The sequence below is a fragment of the Xiphophorus couchianus genome, chromosome 5 (genome assembly GCF_001444195.1).
Source record: "Xiphophorus couchianus chromosome 5, X_couchianus-1.0, whole genome shotgun sequence".
NCBI lineage: Eukaryota > Metazoa > Chordata > Actinopteri > Cyprinodontiformes > Poeciliidae > Xiphophorus > Xiphophorus couchianus.
In genome coordinates, this window is record NC_040232.1 from 35,138,218 (window position 1) to 35,151,863 (window position 13,646).

Below are 13,646 nucleotides of genomic sequence, written 5' to 3' on the forward strand. Positions count from 1 at the left end.
AAGGAATAATAAAAAAATAACCAAAAAGCTAGTTGCACTAACCATAAAACACTAGACCGTAGTTCTACCAACGTGCTAGACCAACATGGTATTTAACGGAATTTAATGCTAAAGTGCTAAAAATAAATCAGCACTTTAGAATTTATCCACAAAAAAGTAACTTAGGAGAAGCTAAGAGCACTAAAGATGATTTCTTAACTAATTAAACCAAACTCTCACTGAGAGGTTATCTGTGGAAAACACATCTGAGCAGAAATTGTCTCGATTACCATACTGTTTGTTCCTGGCAGGAGCAGAAGATTATAATGTAAAATGTATTATTTCTCAATATTGAAAATCTCTGACCTATACATATGTCTTTGCCCTTTACTTGTAGCTAATTACGTTGTGTCTGTATGTTCACATTCATGTGAAAAATACACATTTAATGGGAAAATAAAGAGTAAGGATGACTTAAAAAGAACTCTTGAAAGAAGATGGAATTGTTTTTAACTTTAGGATTGTTTCTATCTTTGCATCTTATTGAGCACGAAGCGCATTTAGGACATGACTGTATCTCAGCGGGTAGAACCTTCTCCCAACAGGAATGTGAATCAATATAATGTAATGCTAGGTCCATCCATGATGCCAGAGTGCGGCTCTAGGTAGAACACGCCAAAGCACTTTATTTCTAAAGCACTTAAACAACAAACAAAACGTTTTATTTCAGATCCTTTGTAAATCTTTTCAATCTGTTCTGGAATCAAAATGACAAATCAAACCCAGCAAAAGAACAGTGCTTGAAATAAAAGGTTGTTTTAATTCTTGTTTCCCTGATTTTTCAAAGACCTGATTGAGATGGATCAAAGTAAACGAGTATCAGGGACGCCTTATTTTTAGAGTGCAATCCCAGTGGCCTCCTCCGAGCCTAGCAACAGGGTGAGAAAGAGAGACAGACGCAGCAAAAACCACAGAACAACACAGACTTCTCAACTCGGAGGAGAACTAGTTATGTAGCGCAGCGCAGTAGGCCACAGCCTAGAAACGCAGCACACAGTTAGACACAAAGTGTTCACGAAAATGGCAACCTCCCCTCTCGTAGTCCGCATGGCTTCCTCCTGAGACACTCATGACACGTTCGTCGAACGCCAGGCAACTGGCGGTCATCGGTAAATTTTCAGCATCAAGTCTAAACTTCTACTTTGTATTTTTGATCCACCTTGTCGAAGTTGTAAATTCCAACTTTTAAAGGAGTTCATTATTACTCAAGAATGTCAATTCACCTCGCGCCATCAAACTTTATTTCTCATTTTCTCTTGGCCCGTTACTTGAACTCCTTCAGTCCCTTCCTCCCTTTCCTGTCATCACCCCTCCCCCACTCCTCTTCCTCCCTGCGTACCTGCAGAGACGAACAGAATGCCGGCGCTGAGGATGATGTTGTGGCGTGACTTGTAGAACTCACTGGCGGCGATGCAGAGCCCCCCCATGAAGAGAAGGATCACACTCAGGATGGGGAAGATGCTGGAGGCTCGTACGGCACCTGGTGGGACAAAGAGGCAAAAGAAACGGTGCTTACCGCTGCGTACAAGCCGGAGATTTGTCCGATGTCGTATTAACGCCATTGTATGTAAGGGAAGAGGGAAAAAAAGGAGTAAATTTCTGGCAAAAATGAAGAAATTTCTGAACTCCAAAAGTTGAAAATATAGTTGAAAATTTCAATGTCTTCTAGAGATTCAACTAAAAATTTCAGTTTCAAAAGTCAAACACTTTTACCCATCGTTTTTTTTTGAAGAAGAAATGAACCCCCAGTTGTGAATCACTATTTGTGAATATTGCTTGTGCGTCAGATTTGTGAGTGTACCAGAAATGCAAAAGTTCCCTTAGTGCATTTGCAATAATTAAAGCGACTAATTATTTAAAATTATTCAAATTTATTGCATTAAAATCAATGTAATTATTTGATCAATTGGAATTAACGTGTTAAAGTCCGGGCCCTAATAGCCTACTTAGAATAACTTGTGTACTTTATCGGTTAGGCAACGTCTAAAGACGGTTGGTTGCACTAGATTTTATTTAGGAGCCAAATTTAAAGGGGATGAATACAAATGCAGACTAGACTTTTCATAATTTTAGAAAAATGGGTATTCTTTTTCTCACTTTATAGTTATGTACTGCTTCATGTTTGTTTATTAGTCAAATTCCAAACAAAACTTCAGCATGTGGTCGCAAGGTGACAAAAGTAGAAAAGTTAAAGAGCATGAATATTTTTTTCCAAGCCCCTGCCCTTGCGTCTGATAGGATTTATATTGGTAGTAGATGTAGACAGAGCTGAAAATCCATCATGCGAATTCATTCTGACTTGCCGAAGCTAGCACCTGTATGAACAGATGCCTGAACTGAAGCTTAAGAAAACAGACACATTAAAGATAAATCTTGTGTAAAAAAAAAATCCTGAAATTGTGAAAATACAACTGCTTTTAAACAATAAATAAAAAAAACCCCCTGCATATTAAAGAGAAATGTGAGAGCAGAGAGGCAAAGGGGAAGACGAGAGGAAGAGCACAAAGACTGCAGGCCTTCACTTCTCTGTGAAGCTGCTTTGCCTCCAGCAGTCTTTGTCTCACTGTCTCTCCCTGCTCTCTTTGCACTTGTGCTTTAAGCTGAAGGAAGGCAGTTTAAAAGGAGGATTATTATTATTTTTTTTAAATATGCGCGCCTCCAGGCACACCCTGCCACCAAGCACATCATGGCATAGACACACATAACGACGGAGAGGATTGAGCTGTGAGCGAATGCGCCGCATGGCAGCGGCATCAAGAGACGCTCTCAGTATGTTTTTGGTTTCCTTTAAAAGCCTCCTTGAGGCCGCCGTGGAGGCTGACACTCCGTCTTTCTGGTTGTTGATTGATGTCGCGTTTTTACATAATGCTGTCTTTCCACAGTCTACTGTGCCACTCACACAGCTATGCATACAAACTCAAACTTTTCACACATATCTATAGAATCTGCAGGTAAGGCAATCTGATATAAGGATTTTTCTATTCAAGTCAACAAGTTACTGTATGGTTGTATGTTTGTAGCCTTCTGAAGCATACACTTTATACTAATTCACTGGTAGTTATTTTGGAGCCTCTATGTTGAATTATGTTCAGTCATAGTGAATAGTAAATCCCTAAATGTGTAAATTGGTTTTGTAGGCATGTACATACTTGGTTTGGTTTTCTGATTTATGTCAGTTTGATTACTAGAATAACTGATTTTTGGTAAATCTCTGCTGACTACACCTTTAAATGTGTTTTAAGGAGACACATCAAGCTCATTGCTTGTGTGTAGTGATAGATGAATGAAAGAAATCCAACAAGATACATGAAGGAAAGCTTTGTTTTTACCCTACAAGTCTGGTTTTTCTTTGGATACCCTTTGAAAATGCCTTTAGGAACCACATTCACGCGTTCCATTATAAATACTATGGGAATGTTTCACTGCCAAATTGTAGGTAGGAGACAGATTATGTGCTATGGAGATGAACTTATTTTGCTACAAAATATAACAGCTTATGTAGTGCGATCTCACACCTCACTACATCTGCAGCAGTTAGTAAAAAAAAAATTACATTTGTGCAGAAGTGTCTGGTGGACTTCAAGTCCACATTGTTCCACATAGAGTATGTGCAAACCTTCCAAGAGAAAAGTACACCGGAGTGTTTTGGGAGCTTTGTGCAGACGTGTCCGATGGACATCTGGTCTGAGTCCGTCTCAAGTATGCGTGGAACTCCAAGGAGTGGAGTACGCTCGAGTGTGTTTGGAGCAACTTGAAATTGCTGCCACATCAGTTACTCAACAGGTTGTTGCTAGGTAACAAAAGAACGAGTAAGTTAGTTGATGCTACCAACCTTTCTTAACTGGTCCGCAGGAAGTTGACCGGCTGAAGCCTTTCCTCTGCCTACATCCTTCAGAGTGCTGTGCAGTTCTGGTTCATGGTTGTATCAGATGGATTTGCTATTGATATTGGTCAAGTGTCTATCACAACAGGTATCACTGTCGTTTTATTGACCAGCCCTATGGGATTGGTTTCATGGGCTGATCAACTGGAGCCAAGCCTTACATTATCAAAGCTAAGTGTTGGAATGAATGGTGTAAAGCCTGCTGCCACTGGACTTCAAAGCAGTGGAAATACGTTCTCCAGGTTGACCTATCAGACCTCCTCTGTCTGGAAATATACCAGACGAGTCTGGGTTTGGCATTTGCCAGAAGACCAGCACTTGTGTGATTTCTTTGCATCAAGTTTAAAGATTGTCAGCAAGCATGGAGTTTAGGGTGTGGGGCTGTTTTCAGGAATCGGACCTGGGGTTTTCGTTCCTTAGTGCATCACTCGAACACATTTTGAGCAATGTACCCAACTTTGTGGGAACTGTTTGGGAATGGCTTGTTCATGTTCCAACTTAACTTTGAACCACTGTTCAAAGCTAGGTCAATAAAGAGATGCATCAGTGGGTTTGGTGAGGAAGAACTTGCCTTGTACAACATCAGTACCTCACAAGTCTGCTTCTAGAAGGATTGCTAAAACATTCCTGTGAAGACGATCCTTGACATTGTGGGAAGTCTTTGCAGAAGCTGCCATAGCTGCAGAGGGTGGCCGAGATAATATTAATTTCTATGGATTAGGAAAGAGATGCCACTTAAATCGTATAAGCAGCAAGGTCAATGAGCAAATACTTGAAAAATAGTGCATATGGATAAATGGGGTCCAAATGTTTGATGCGGTAAGCAACTAAGATTCAAAGCAAATTTGTCATCTTATGATTGTTGGTGGCTACACTGGTAGGAATTTGCCTCATAATGGATGGGTTGCCAGTTGCTCTTGAGCAAGAAACTTCACCCGCCTTGCCTGTGGGTGATGACCAGAGGGCCCAGTGGTGCTGGTGGATGGCAGCGTCTCCTCTTATCAGACTGCCCTAGCGCAGCTGTGGCTATTTTCCAGTATCTTGCCACCATTGGCACATCAATGTGTGTGTGAATGTAGCACGAAGCATTTTGTGGTCTTCTGGACTTGATAAAGCACTATACAAGTACTAAAACTTCATCCAAATACTGCCCCTGTTTTGACTGTACAGGACTGTGAGGTGATTGAGTTTTTCATGGGAGGCTTACTAACTCTAGACTATTTACTGCCATGAAATTGGTTCGTAATATTGTTTCAATTCCCCCCCCTGGACATTACGAGATTAATGAGTCAGAGATGTTTCGAAGTAGGTCTATTATAATTAATCAAAAGTCAAGTCTATTTATCCAAAAGGACGGGCTTAGAAAATCTCAATGAGGTTGTTATTGATTCTGATTTTCTTAATGGTCAAAAAAAAGAATTTAGCAGCTCAGTAATGGTTTTTTTTGCTTATAAATCTTAACTTAAACTAAATTTCTAGGTTGAGTTTAACTTTAAGCAACACCCACACTTGTACAATGGATGCACAATACAGCAATAGAGGTCAGTCCTGCATCTTCTCCTTCCATCGTCCCTTTATTCGTTCCTCTTCCTGGATGCTTCTGCTGCAGTGGTGTGTGTTTGTTTGTGTGTGTCTCACACTGACTTATGGTTTCATTAGTTGCAGCAAAGGGGAGCCTTGTAATTGTTGCTGAATTATGGAGGCGGGGGTGGACATTGCCATGGGAGCTCCCCAGGTTCACACAAACCCTGAGTTTAATGTGTATGCACAATCCATCGTGCATAAACCCTCCTATTACTTTATCTCACACACACACACACACTCGCGCGCAGAAACTCATCCTCTCTCAACAAGCTACAAAGTGAACACATTCATCGATCAACCTACCACCTACTCACTCACTCTCTAAAGTGGGGTGTTTCCTATACACACTGCACGTTGCTCATGCACAAACAATCTGCTCGCTCTGCCACATGCGCGCCCTTTCTCTCTCTCACACACACACACACATGCATAAATTCGCCCACGAAGGAGAACCCAGCAGCAAAGAACATGTGGGATCAGGAACTCGGTGAAACAGCTTCAAGGGAGTAGCTCTACGCGCACACGTGTGTGTGTGTGTGCATCTGCATGCAAGGTTGAGAAGCACGGAATCGTGTCACCGATCTTACTGGGATGGAAGAAAGTAACCAGAGCGAGCGCTGTAGGCTGACCATCGGACGAGCGTTTCCGTGTGCCTGGTTGAATATGTGCAGATGTTGTGCGTTTTGTAATGACTATAGTACACACACACACGCCCACACACGGAGGAGTTCACACAGCCTGCCAGTCATTATCATGCCATATTACTCATGTAAATCGTGATATGCCCCCAATGTCAGGACTCGGGAGCCAAAAATAGCAGCAGAGGCAGAAATGAGTCAGATGACGTCATCAAAGGGGGGTGAGGGAGGACGGGTGACGTCACGTGTTTCCTTGTATCCCGACCCGAAATATTAGCATTTTGAACAAGCATCCAGCTTTCTAATTTTAGCAACACAAACAGAAACACAGCCGCAGCGCTTCTGCTTCGGCGATTTCGGAGCAAATTGGGAGTCATCAGGTTTTCTTTTTGGTTTCCGTCTTTGTGAGTTTTAGATGTTAGGATTGAGCAGATGTTTGAGATGCAAGTTTGTTTTCATCAAGTTTCATTCAATGGGATTTTATATCACAAAAAGTTTCATCTGGAAATCACAACAAATACCTTTATTTGTGGCCTTCATGGACAGACTGGAAATGGGTAGAGAGAGAGACATGCAGAAAAAATAGAGCCGGACAATGTGACTAAAAATGTATCACGATCACAGAGTGTTATATCCGCCGATATCAATAATTATTAATCAGTTTTTTGTTTTAAATATCTCAAATACAGTCAGACTGGTGTCGTGACCGTTCCTGTTTTATCCACAGTTTAACCCCACAACGTTTATTTTTATTTTTATGCAGCTATGAGGCACGTTGGAGAAACGTGAAACTACTGCTGCATCAGTTACTCAACAGGTTGTTGCTAGGTAACCAGAGAGTGAGTGAGTTAGCTGATCCCTCGAACCTTTTTTAGCTAGGCTGTGGGAGTTTGAGCGGCTAAAGCCTTTCCTCTGTCCCCAGAACGTACCTAGATTCCCCAGAATGCTCTGCGGTCCTGGGTCAAAGTTTGGTGAAATTATTGAACATTGTATCAGACGTATCATCTATATATCAAAATATATATTCTTACACACGACACCCCACAAATTTACAATTTTTCAGAAGATGCTAATAAATTTTCTTTTGTTTCTCTCATCCTGCTTCTCATGTTTTTGAATGAAATTATTTTTTAACAATCTGTTCAAGTCTAAAATTATTACAGCCTAGTTTTTGTCTCCATGGCGTCACATTAATTTCGTCGTCTCTTTTATCAAACGCGGCCAACAAATGTCAGTCATTCAGAGGCGTATCCACTGAATGCTGTGTTGCAGTTGAATAAGACATATTCAACAAAAATCTCAGCTTCAAATCAAATTCTTATTAAAACAGAGGATGAAAAGCAAGAACAATCCACGTACGAAGTTAAAGAACGTAGAAAATTTATAAAACAATATCACCGAACCGTAACTACCCCGAGAAACATGTTAAAAAATTGGCTAAATTTGAAGTTGCTGAACATTTATACAAAACAATGGCTCAGGACATAGAAAGATTTGAGAGTCATGTTTGATCATGCTACTTTTGTTACACCGTCAGTCTCCGGTCTTAATTTGATCAGCTTCCTCAGTTGTACTCCATCCGAATCCTTCTAACAGTCTTGTGACCTGGTGTCTATTTTAAGCCGCCCGTTCCCACGGCATTTAGGTTGGGATCCAAATCCCAATGCAGGATTCCCAATTCACAGAAAAAGACGCACCCTGACCCCCAGAAATAAAAATCAGAAAACATCTTATGTTTAATAGCATTTTTTTTTTTTTTTATCTCCAGCATAAACATCTGTGCTTAAATGTCATAAAAATCCCTCACGCTGTGCGCCCGAATAACTTTGCACTTTAGAGTGTCCTTATTCATTTGAATAATTACTTGACTTGACTGTTTCTGAATGTTGTAAGCCAAAAAATATATATATATATATAAATAGCACCCAGGACGCTCACTGTCTTTAAATGGACCTGAAACGACCTCGCGTCCAGACAACCTGCCAACATTTCCGTGCAAAGTGGATATGGCTTTGGAGTTAAAATCCGCCTGAGCAGGCTCGGCGTCGTCGTTGAGCTGCATTTTATTTACAACGCCGGCCAACGTAAAGCAACAACAAATGAGCTTGTTCCTGACTGGCGCGAATTAAATACAGAATATGGAAAATGAGGAAGAAATAATGTGACAAAGAAAAAAAAAGTATTAAAAACAGAATGATAAAAGAGAAAAAATAAATAATGAAACACAAAAGTAAACTAATGAAAGAGAGATTTCAAAAAATGGAAAATTAAGTAGTAATATAATACTGTTAACAATTTAAAAAATATTACTTTGTCACATTTTATAATCAAATAAGTTGGTAAAGTTAATTTTTGGGTACAATATTTGGCACATAAATGACTTTATTAAGCCTTTTATTTATTTCTATATTATTGCCAGTTTTTACAGGATCTCCACACAACGAGGCATTCTGTCTCTAGTTTTTTCTCACCATCATAAAACTCAATCTGTTTCTTATTAAAAGTAGGGTATGAATAAAAAACTCTATCAAAATTCCAGACTTCTCTTGTTTTCAACAGAAGCTGTAAAATGGAGAACTGTTTTATTAGGAATTTGCTCACCTTAAAGTGCCAAGAACAGAGGATTTAAGCAGATTTTAAATAAACGTACAAAGCATAATGTGTATTGGATTACGGCATAATGATTTGTTTTTTGGAGATATATGTTAATGAAAGAGATATATCCATGAATCATGTTTGTCACATTGTTTAGGGTTTGGATTTTCTTATTTCCAGACCAAACTATTATTAACTGCGTTGCCATTCAAAGTGTAGGCTAAACTTTGTCGATATTCCATTAATGTAAAAAAAAAAACAAAAAACAACAACACAATTTTACAATTCCATTAAATAAGAACCACAATTAAAATCACTTGTGAACAGATTTGTTTACGCGATGAATCATTTAAAAAAAACATCCTTCCGCTTCCTGTCGTCTTCGTCTTTTTCACCAGTACTAGTTGTTGATCATGTGACTCGTATGATGGGGAAAAAATGTGCTTCCATTACAATTTTGCAAAATACACTAATTTCGATATGGCCGAAAAACCACCTCATCCTAGTGCAAAAACTTTTCATCAAAGAGACAAAACAAAACAAACTGATTCTTTTTTCAAAATTACAGCGTTTCCATAAAGCAAATTGAATTTCCTAATTCCAATCTGCGCAATTAGCTGGCGAACAGAAACGCAGCGCTCTAGCGTAAACGACGTAAGACGAGAAAGCTCGAGTTGAAGCTCAAGACCAACAGTGGCTGGTGCAGCGTAAGGTCAAACGAAGCATGGCTGCGTCTCGTAGTGCAACTGCAACAGCATGAAGGCTGACTGCTCTCTCTGTTACATAACCACGCATGCAAATTCACCAGTAGAGGAGGAGGAGAAAGAGGTGGAGGGTGAGAGGAGACTGAAGAGACCCCAGGGATGGAGAATGAGAGAACGGGAGGAGATGAAGAATTCAAACTGAATGACGGCGTCCAGCCGTCACGTCACGGTGATCCGCTGTCGTTTTGCTCGTGGCGCGCCGTCTAACGTGCTTCGCTTTGTTTGTGATTTATCACATTCCTGTTTTTCCTCTGAAAATGTCAGCCACGTTCAGGGATGAGGATTTTTATTTTTGTCTTAATTTCCAGACCTGCTGCAGTGTCTTCCCAACTGGGTCCTGAGGCATGCGGGTTCGGTTGCATCAAGCAGAAATGTATCGGCCCGTTAATGCCAGAGTGAGATTGAAAGGAGGATCCGCGTGATATTAACCATGTTGGAACTAGTGGCAGTTTTTTGTTTTTTTTAACCTATTGTTGGAATTTGTCACAACTTGTGAGTCACTGAAATACATGCGTTTTCCATTAATATGTTAATTTGTTGAAGTTCCACTTTGTAACAATAGGTAAAGCTCAAAGCATTTCGTCTTTTTACAACAAGAACGTTTCTTGTTTTTACAACAGAAAACGTCCATTCTTCTGACACTGTAGGACTTTTTAAAAAGGCATAAAGGGACTCTCTGACTCGCCGACTTCTTACTGCTCCTTCCAAGCGTCCCACAAGGTGTTGCCGTTTTACTGTTACAACCTTTCCAGTTAAAATGAGGACCTGTTTTGGTTTTAACGAGATACAACATCAGTTTTACATCTGCGTTAAAACCAGAACGCTTCTCGATTTAACAAGATGTTACTCCTGCATTTATTTTCCATCTCTGGCAGTTCAACACTTCTGTAAACATTTTATTTATTCTTCAAATTTTAACTCTGAACAATCACAACCCCCCCTCAACACCCCAAAACATTCATATAATAATATTTTAGCATATTCTGCTCTGCAGGTAATTTGTAATGTCCAAAGACATGGAGCTCAGTGAATATAACTCTTCAAACTAACAGTGGAAACATGCAAAACTGGTCTGCAGCCAGAACAAGAGCTCGATTGCCGTAATTCATTGCTTTATGAGAAGGTATGGACAACATGTGACACGTCAATGTAAAACAAAAGTTAATAAAAACAGTTATTTTTTTCTGAGCTGATACACTTCTTACATTGTTTCATTGTCTTGTTAGGGTTGCCTTTCTCATTTCCTTAGTCAACTGAGCCATGTTTTATGCCATTGCATATTCTCATAAGGTTTTTAGAAAATGCTTAACTTAATTGTGATTATAATCTCCCCGTATAACTTAAAGCTCTAAACCGTGCTTATTATTTGTTTCTCCAAATGTTCGACTGAAAGCGGTCTGATAGTTGCCAGGTAGTTTCAACACGCAAACCTTGATCTGTTGGCGACATGCAGCGTTTTAAAGCAATATGGTCCTGAAAGAAATCTGCAAAACAACACAACTTTGTAGTAATGATGCCGTTTCAACAGAGAGTTCTCCTATATGAATATTGTAGAACGAGAAAGTGCTGCGGAAGACTCTGCAACCGAACATTTCACTTAATTATCAGTTACAATAAAAGGCTGTTTTTTTTGTCAATGAGATTATTATTATTGTTGTAGACATGATTCAGCGTTGAGTTTGTGATAAAGACGTCTCAGGGAGGAAAACAGCTAGAAGGAATGAATAAGAAAGAGCCTGAAAGTCTGTTTGGGTTTTAGTGCCTAACAGGTTGTATTACTAATGAATGAAATAATTATTATGCAGTAGCTTCTTCACGTAGAGAAACATCTGCCGCAACAAAACAAAGCAATTTGTGAAGAATTTTCAGTGAAATCAAAAAATATACAAAGACAAACACATCAGTTATTTTTCTTATTTGAACTATCATCTTCTATAACCTGCAAGGCAGTTTAAAAAAAGTTTCCAGATTATGAAACTAGTTCAGGTGAACGACTTAAACACTCACCAGAACAATAATTTATCACCCCTACAAATTGTGCGTAACTTCTTTTTCAGTCCATTTTCAGCCGAGTCAGCCTTTCTTGAATGACTAATTAGAGAGTAGCTGCGTTTCAATTAATTGGAAACATGAAAATAAATTTGCATAATGGAAAGAATTTAGTAAAAAACTAAAATGTTTTGATAAAACGTTTTTGAGGTGGTTCTTCGGATGTATCGAAATGATTGTATTTCGCCAAACCGACTCACACGAGTCATGTGATCAACAACCAGATGTTACTGCTGGCGGAAACGACGAAGAAGACGACAGGAAGCGGTAGGAGGATGACGGCACAGTATGTTTTTTTTTTTTTTTAGTGACTTATGGTGTGAGCAAACTTATTCACTTGTGATTTTAATCGTCTTTCTTATTGCGTTTTTTAGACAACATTTTGCGCACATTTGTATTGAAGCGCAGCTAGTGAAACATCAATTGACCAATTCAGCAAACACCGTAACCCTCTCTAGCATTTTTCAGAAAAAAATTAACACCATTTTGATGGAATAATAAGTATGCACAACAATAACATCAAATCTAATCTTTTTCAGTTATTAAAATAAACTAATTTGGGTGTTTGGTGAAATATTATTTAATTTTTTAAAAGGTTCAAAAACTTCCTAAAAAAAAAAAAAAAAAGTTTGAACACTGGCTAATTTTCTCTCTGCTCATTTCCGCCATCTTTCCAGGCTCCACCTCACCGTCTCCATCCGGCTGCTTTCAGACAGGCGTGAGGGCCTCGCCAGAGACGGACAGAAAAGAAAGAAAAGACAGAGTGGAAAGAAAAGCGAGAGGAGGTTGAGCGAGACGTACGGGAGGAAGGAGGAGAGTGAGACGTGTGACCCACTTTGCAGAGCCTAGAGTATTTATAGAAGTAAGTGTCCTAATTGGTGAGCCACAGGGAGAGCAACAGCACCGAACTGGTGCCCTACTCCTAGTCCTTCACCTCTTCAACCTTTTCCTCCTGCAGTGCTTTCACTTTCCTCCCTTGCCCCGTTCCTCCTGCATTCAGTCTGAAGACCCCATCACTCTTCCCTGTGCCATTTCCGCCTCCTACACTTCACTGATCAGTGACCTTCTCTTCATCCTTGTTCTTCCATTTCACCCCTCCTCCTCCTCATCCTTCGCTGCTCCGATTTTTACCTCGTCCTCTCTCCGGTTTCACCTCCTCATCAGTGATCGTTCATAGTAAAAGTATTTGAAGAAATATTTCTTCAAATATTGAAGAAATGTAAAAAACCCCGAAAACTCAAAAAACACAGATTAGTAAGATGTTATGAGGTGGAGGATAAAACATGCGTTGTTTTCTGTACATTTCGCAAATCTGCAAAGTGTGGCATTTTTTATTTAGGACCCCCTGAGTTGATGCTTTGAAGAACTAACTTTGTCAAAAATGATTGGATTAAGAGCATCTGTTAGCATCAACTCTGAAATCCTCAGTTTCATATTTGATTTAAAAGAGCTTTGTGAGCTTCTCAGAGCTAGCTTGGTAAAAACTAGTTCTCTGATTGGCCCGGCTGAAATTCTACCGGAGAAATCCACTTCAATGGGAGAAAGCCCAAACAGAGCAGTGATGTCAATTTTCTGTAGTCTGCCTGAAGTTTTTGAAATGGAGGAAGTGAACCAGGCTGCACAGTGGCGCAGTTGGTAGCACTGTTGCCTTGCAGCAAGAAGGTCCTGGGTTTGATTCCCGGAGGTCTTTCTGCATGGAGTTTGCATGCAGAAAGACTTCTGCATGCAAACGTTTCAGTGTTGGCTTATGCGACCCAGGTATGCAGTGTTTTTCATAGATTGATTATATTAAAGTGTTTTATATAAGCATTTAGTAAGTTTTGTATTTTGTTTTTAGTTTTATTACTTCCTTCTGTCCTTTTAGAGTTTGCTTTTTATTTTTGTTACTCTGCCCAGCTTCTGGATTGTTTGTTTTCTCCTGTGGAAGCCGGAGTACCCGGCTTTCAGCCGGGTACTCCGGCTTCCTCCCACAGTCCAAAAACATGACTGCTAGGTTAATTGGTCTCTCTCTCTAAATTCTCCCTAGGTGTGTGTGTGTGTGCGTGTGTGTGTGTGTGCGTGCGTGTGTGCGTGTGTGTGAATGGTTGTTTGTCC

General features: G+C 39.8%; 1 protein-coding gene across 1 annotated transcript in view; it reads right to left on the reverse strand.

Annotated features, from left to right (window-relative positions):
- Nucleotides 1–13,646, reverse strand: part of cacng2b (calcium channel, voltage-dependent, gamma subunit 2b) — a 69,988-nt gene that overhangs the window by 3,100 nt on the left and 53,242 nt on the right. Inside the window, exon 3 of the mRNA XM_028018887.1 lies at nt 1,379–1,519. Coding sequence (XP_027874688.1) covers nt 1,379–1,519 — 141 coding nt within the window. The remainder of the gene's footprint in view (nt 1–1,378; nt 1,520–13,646) is intronic.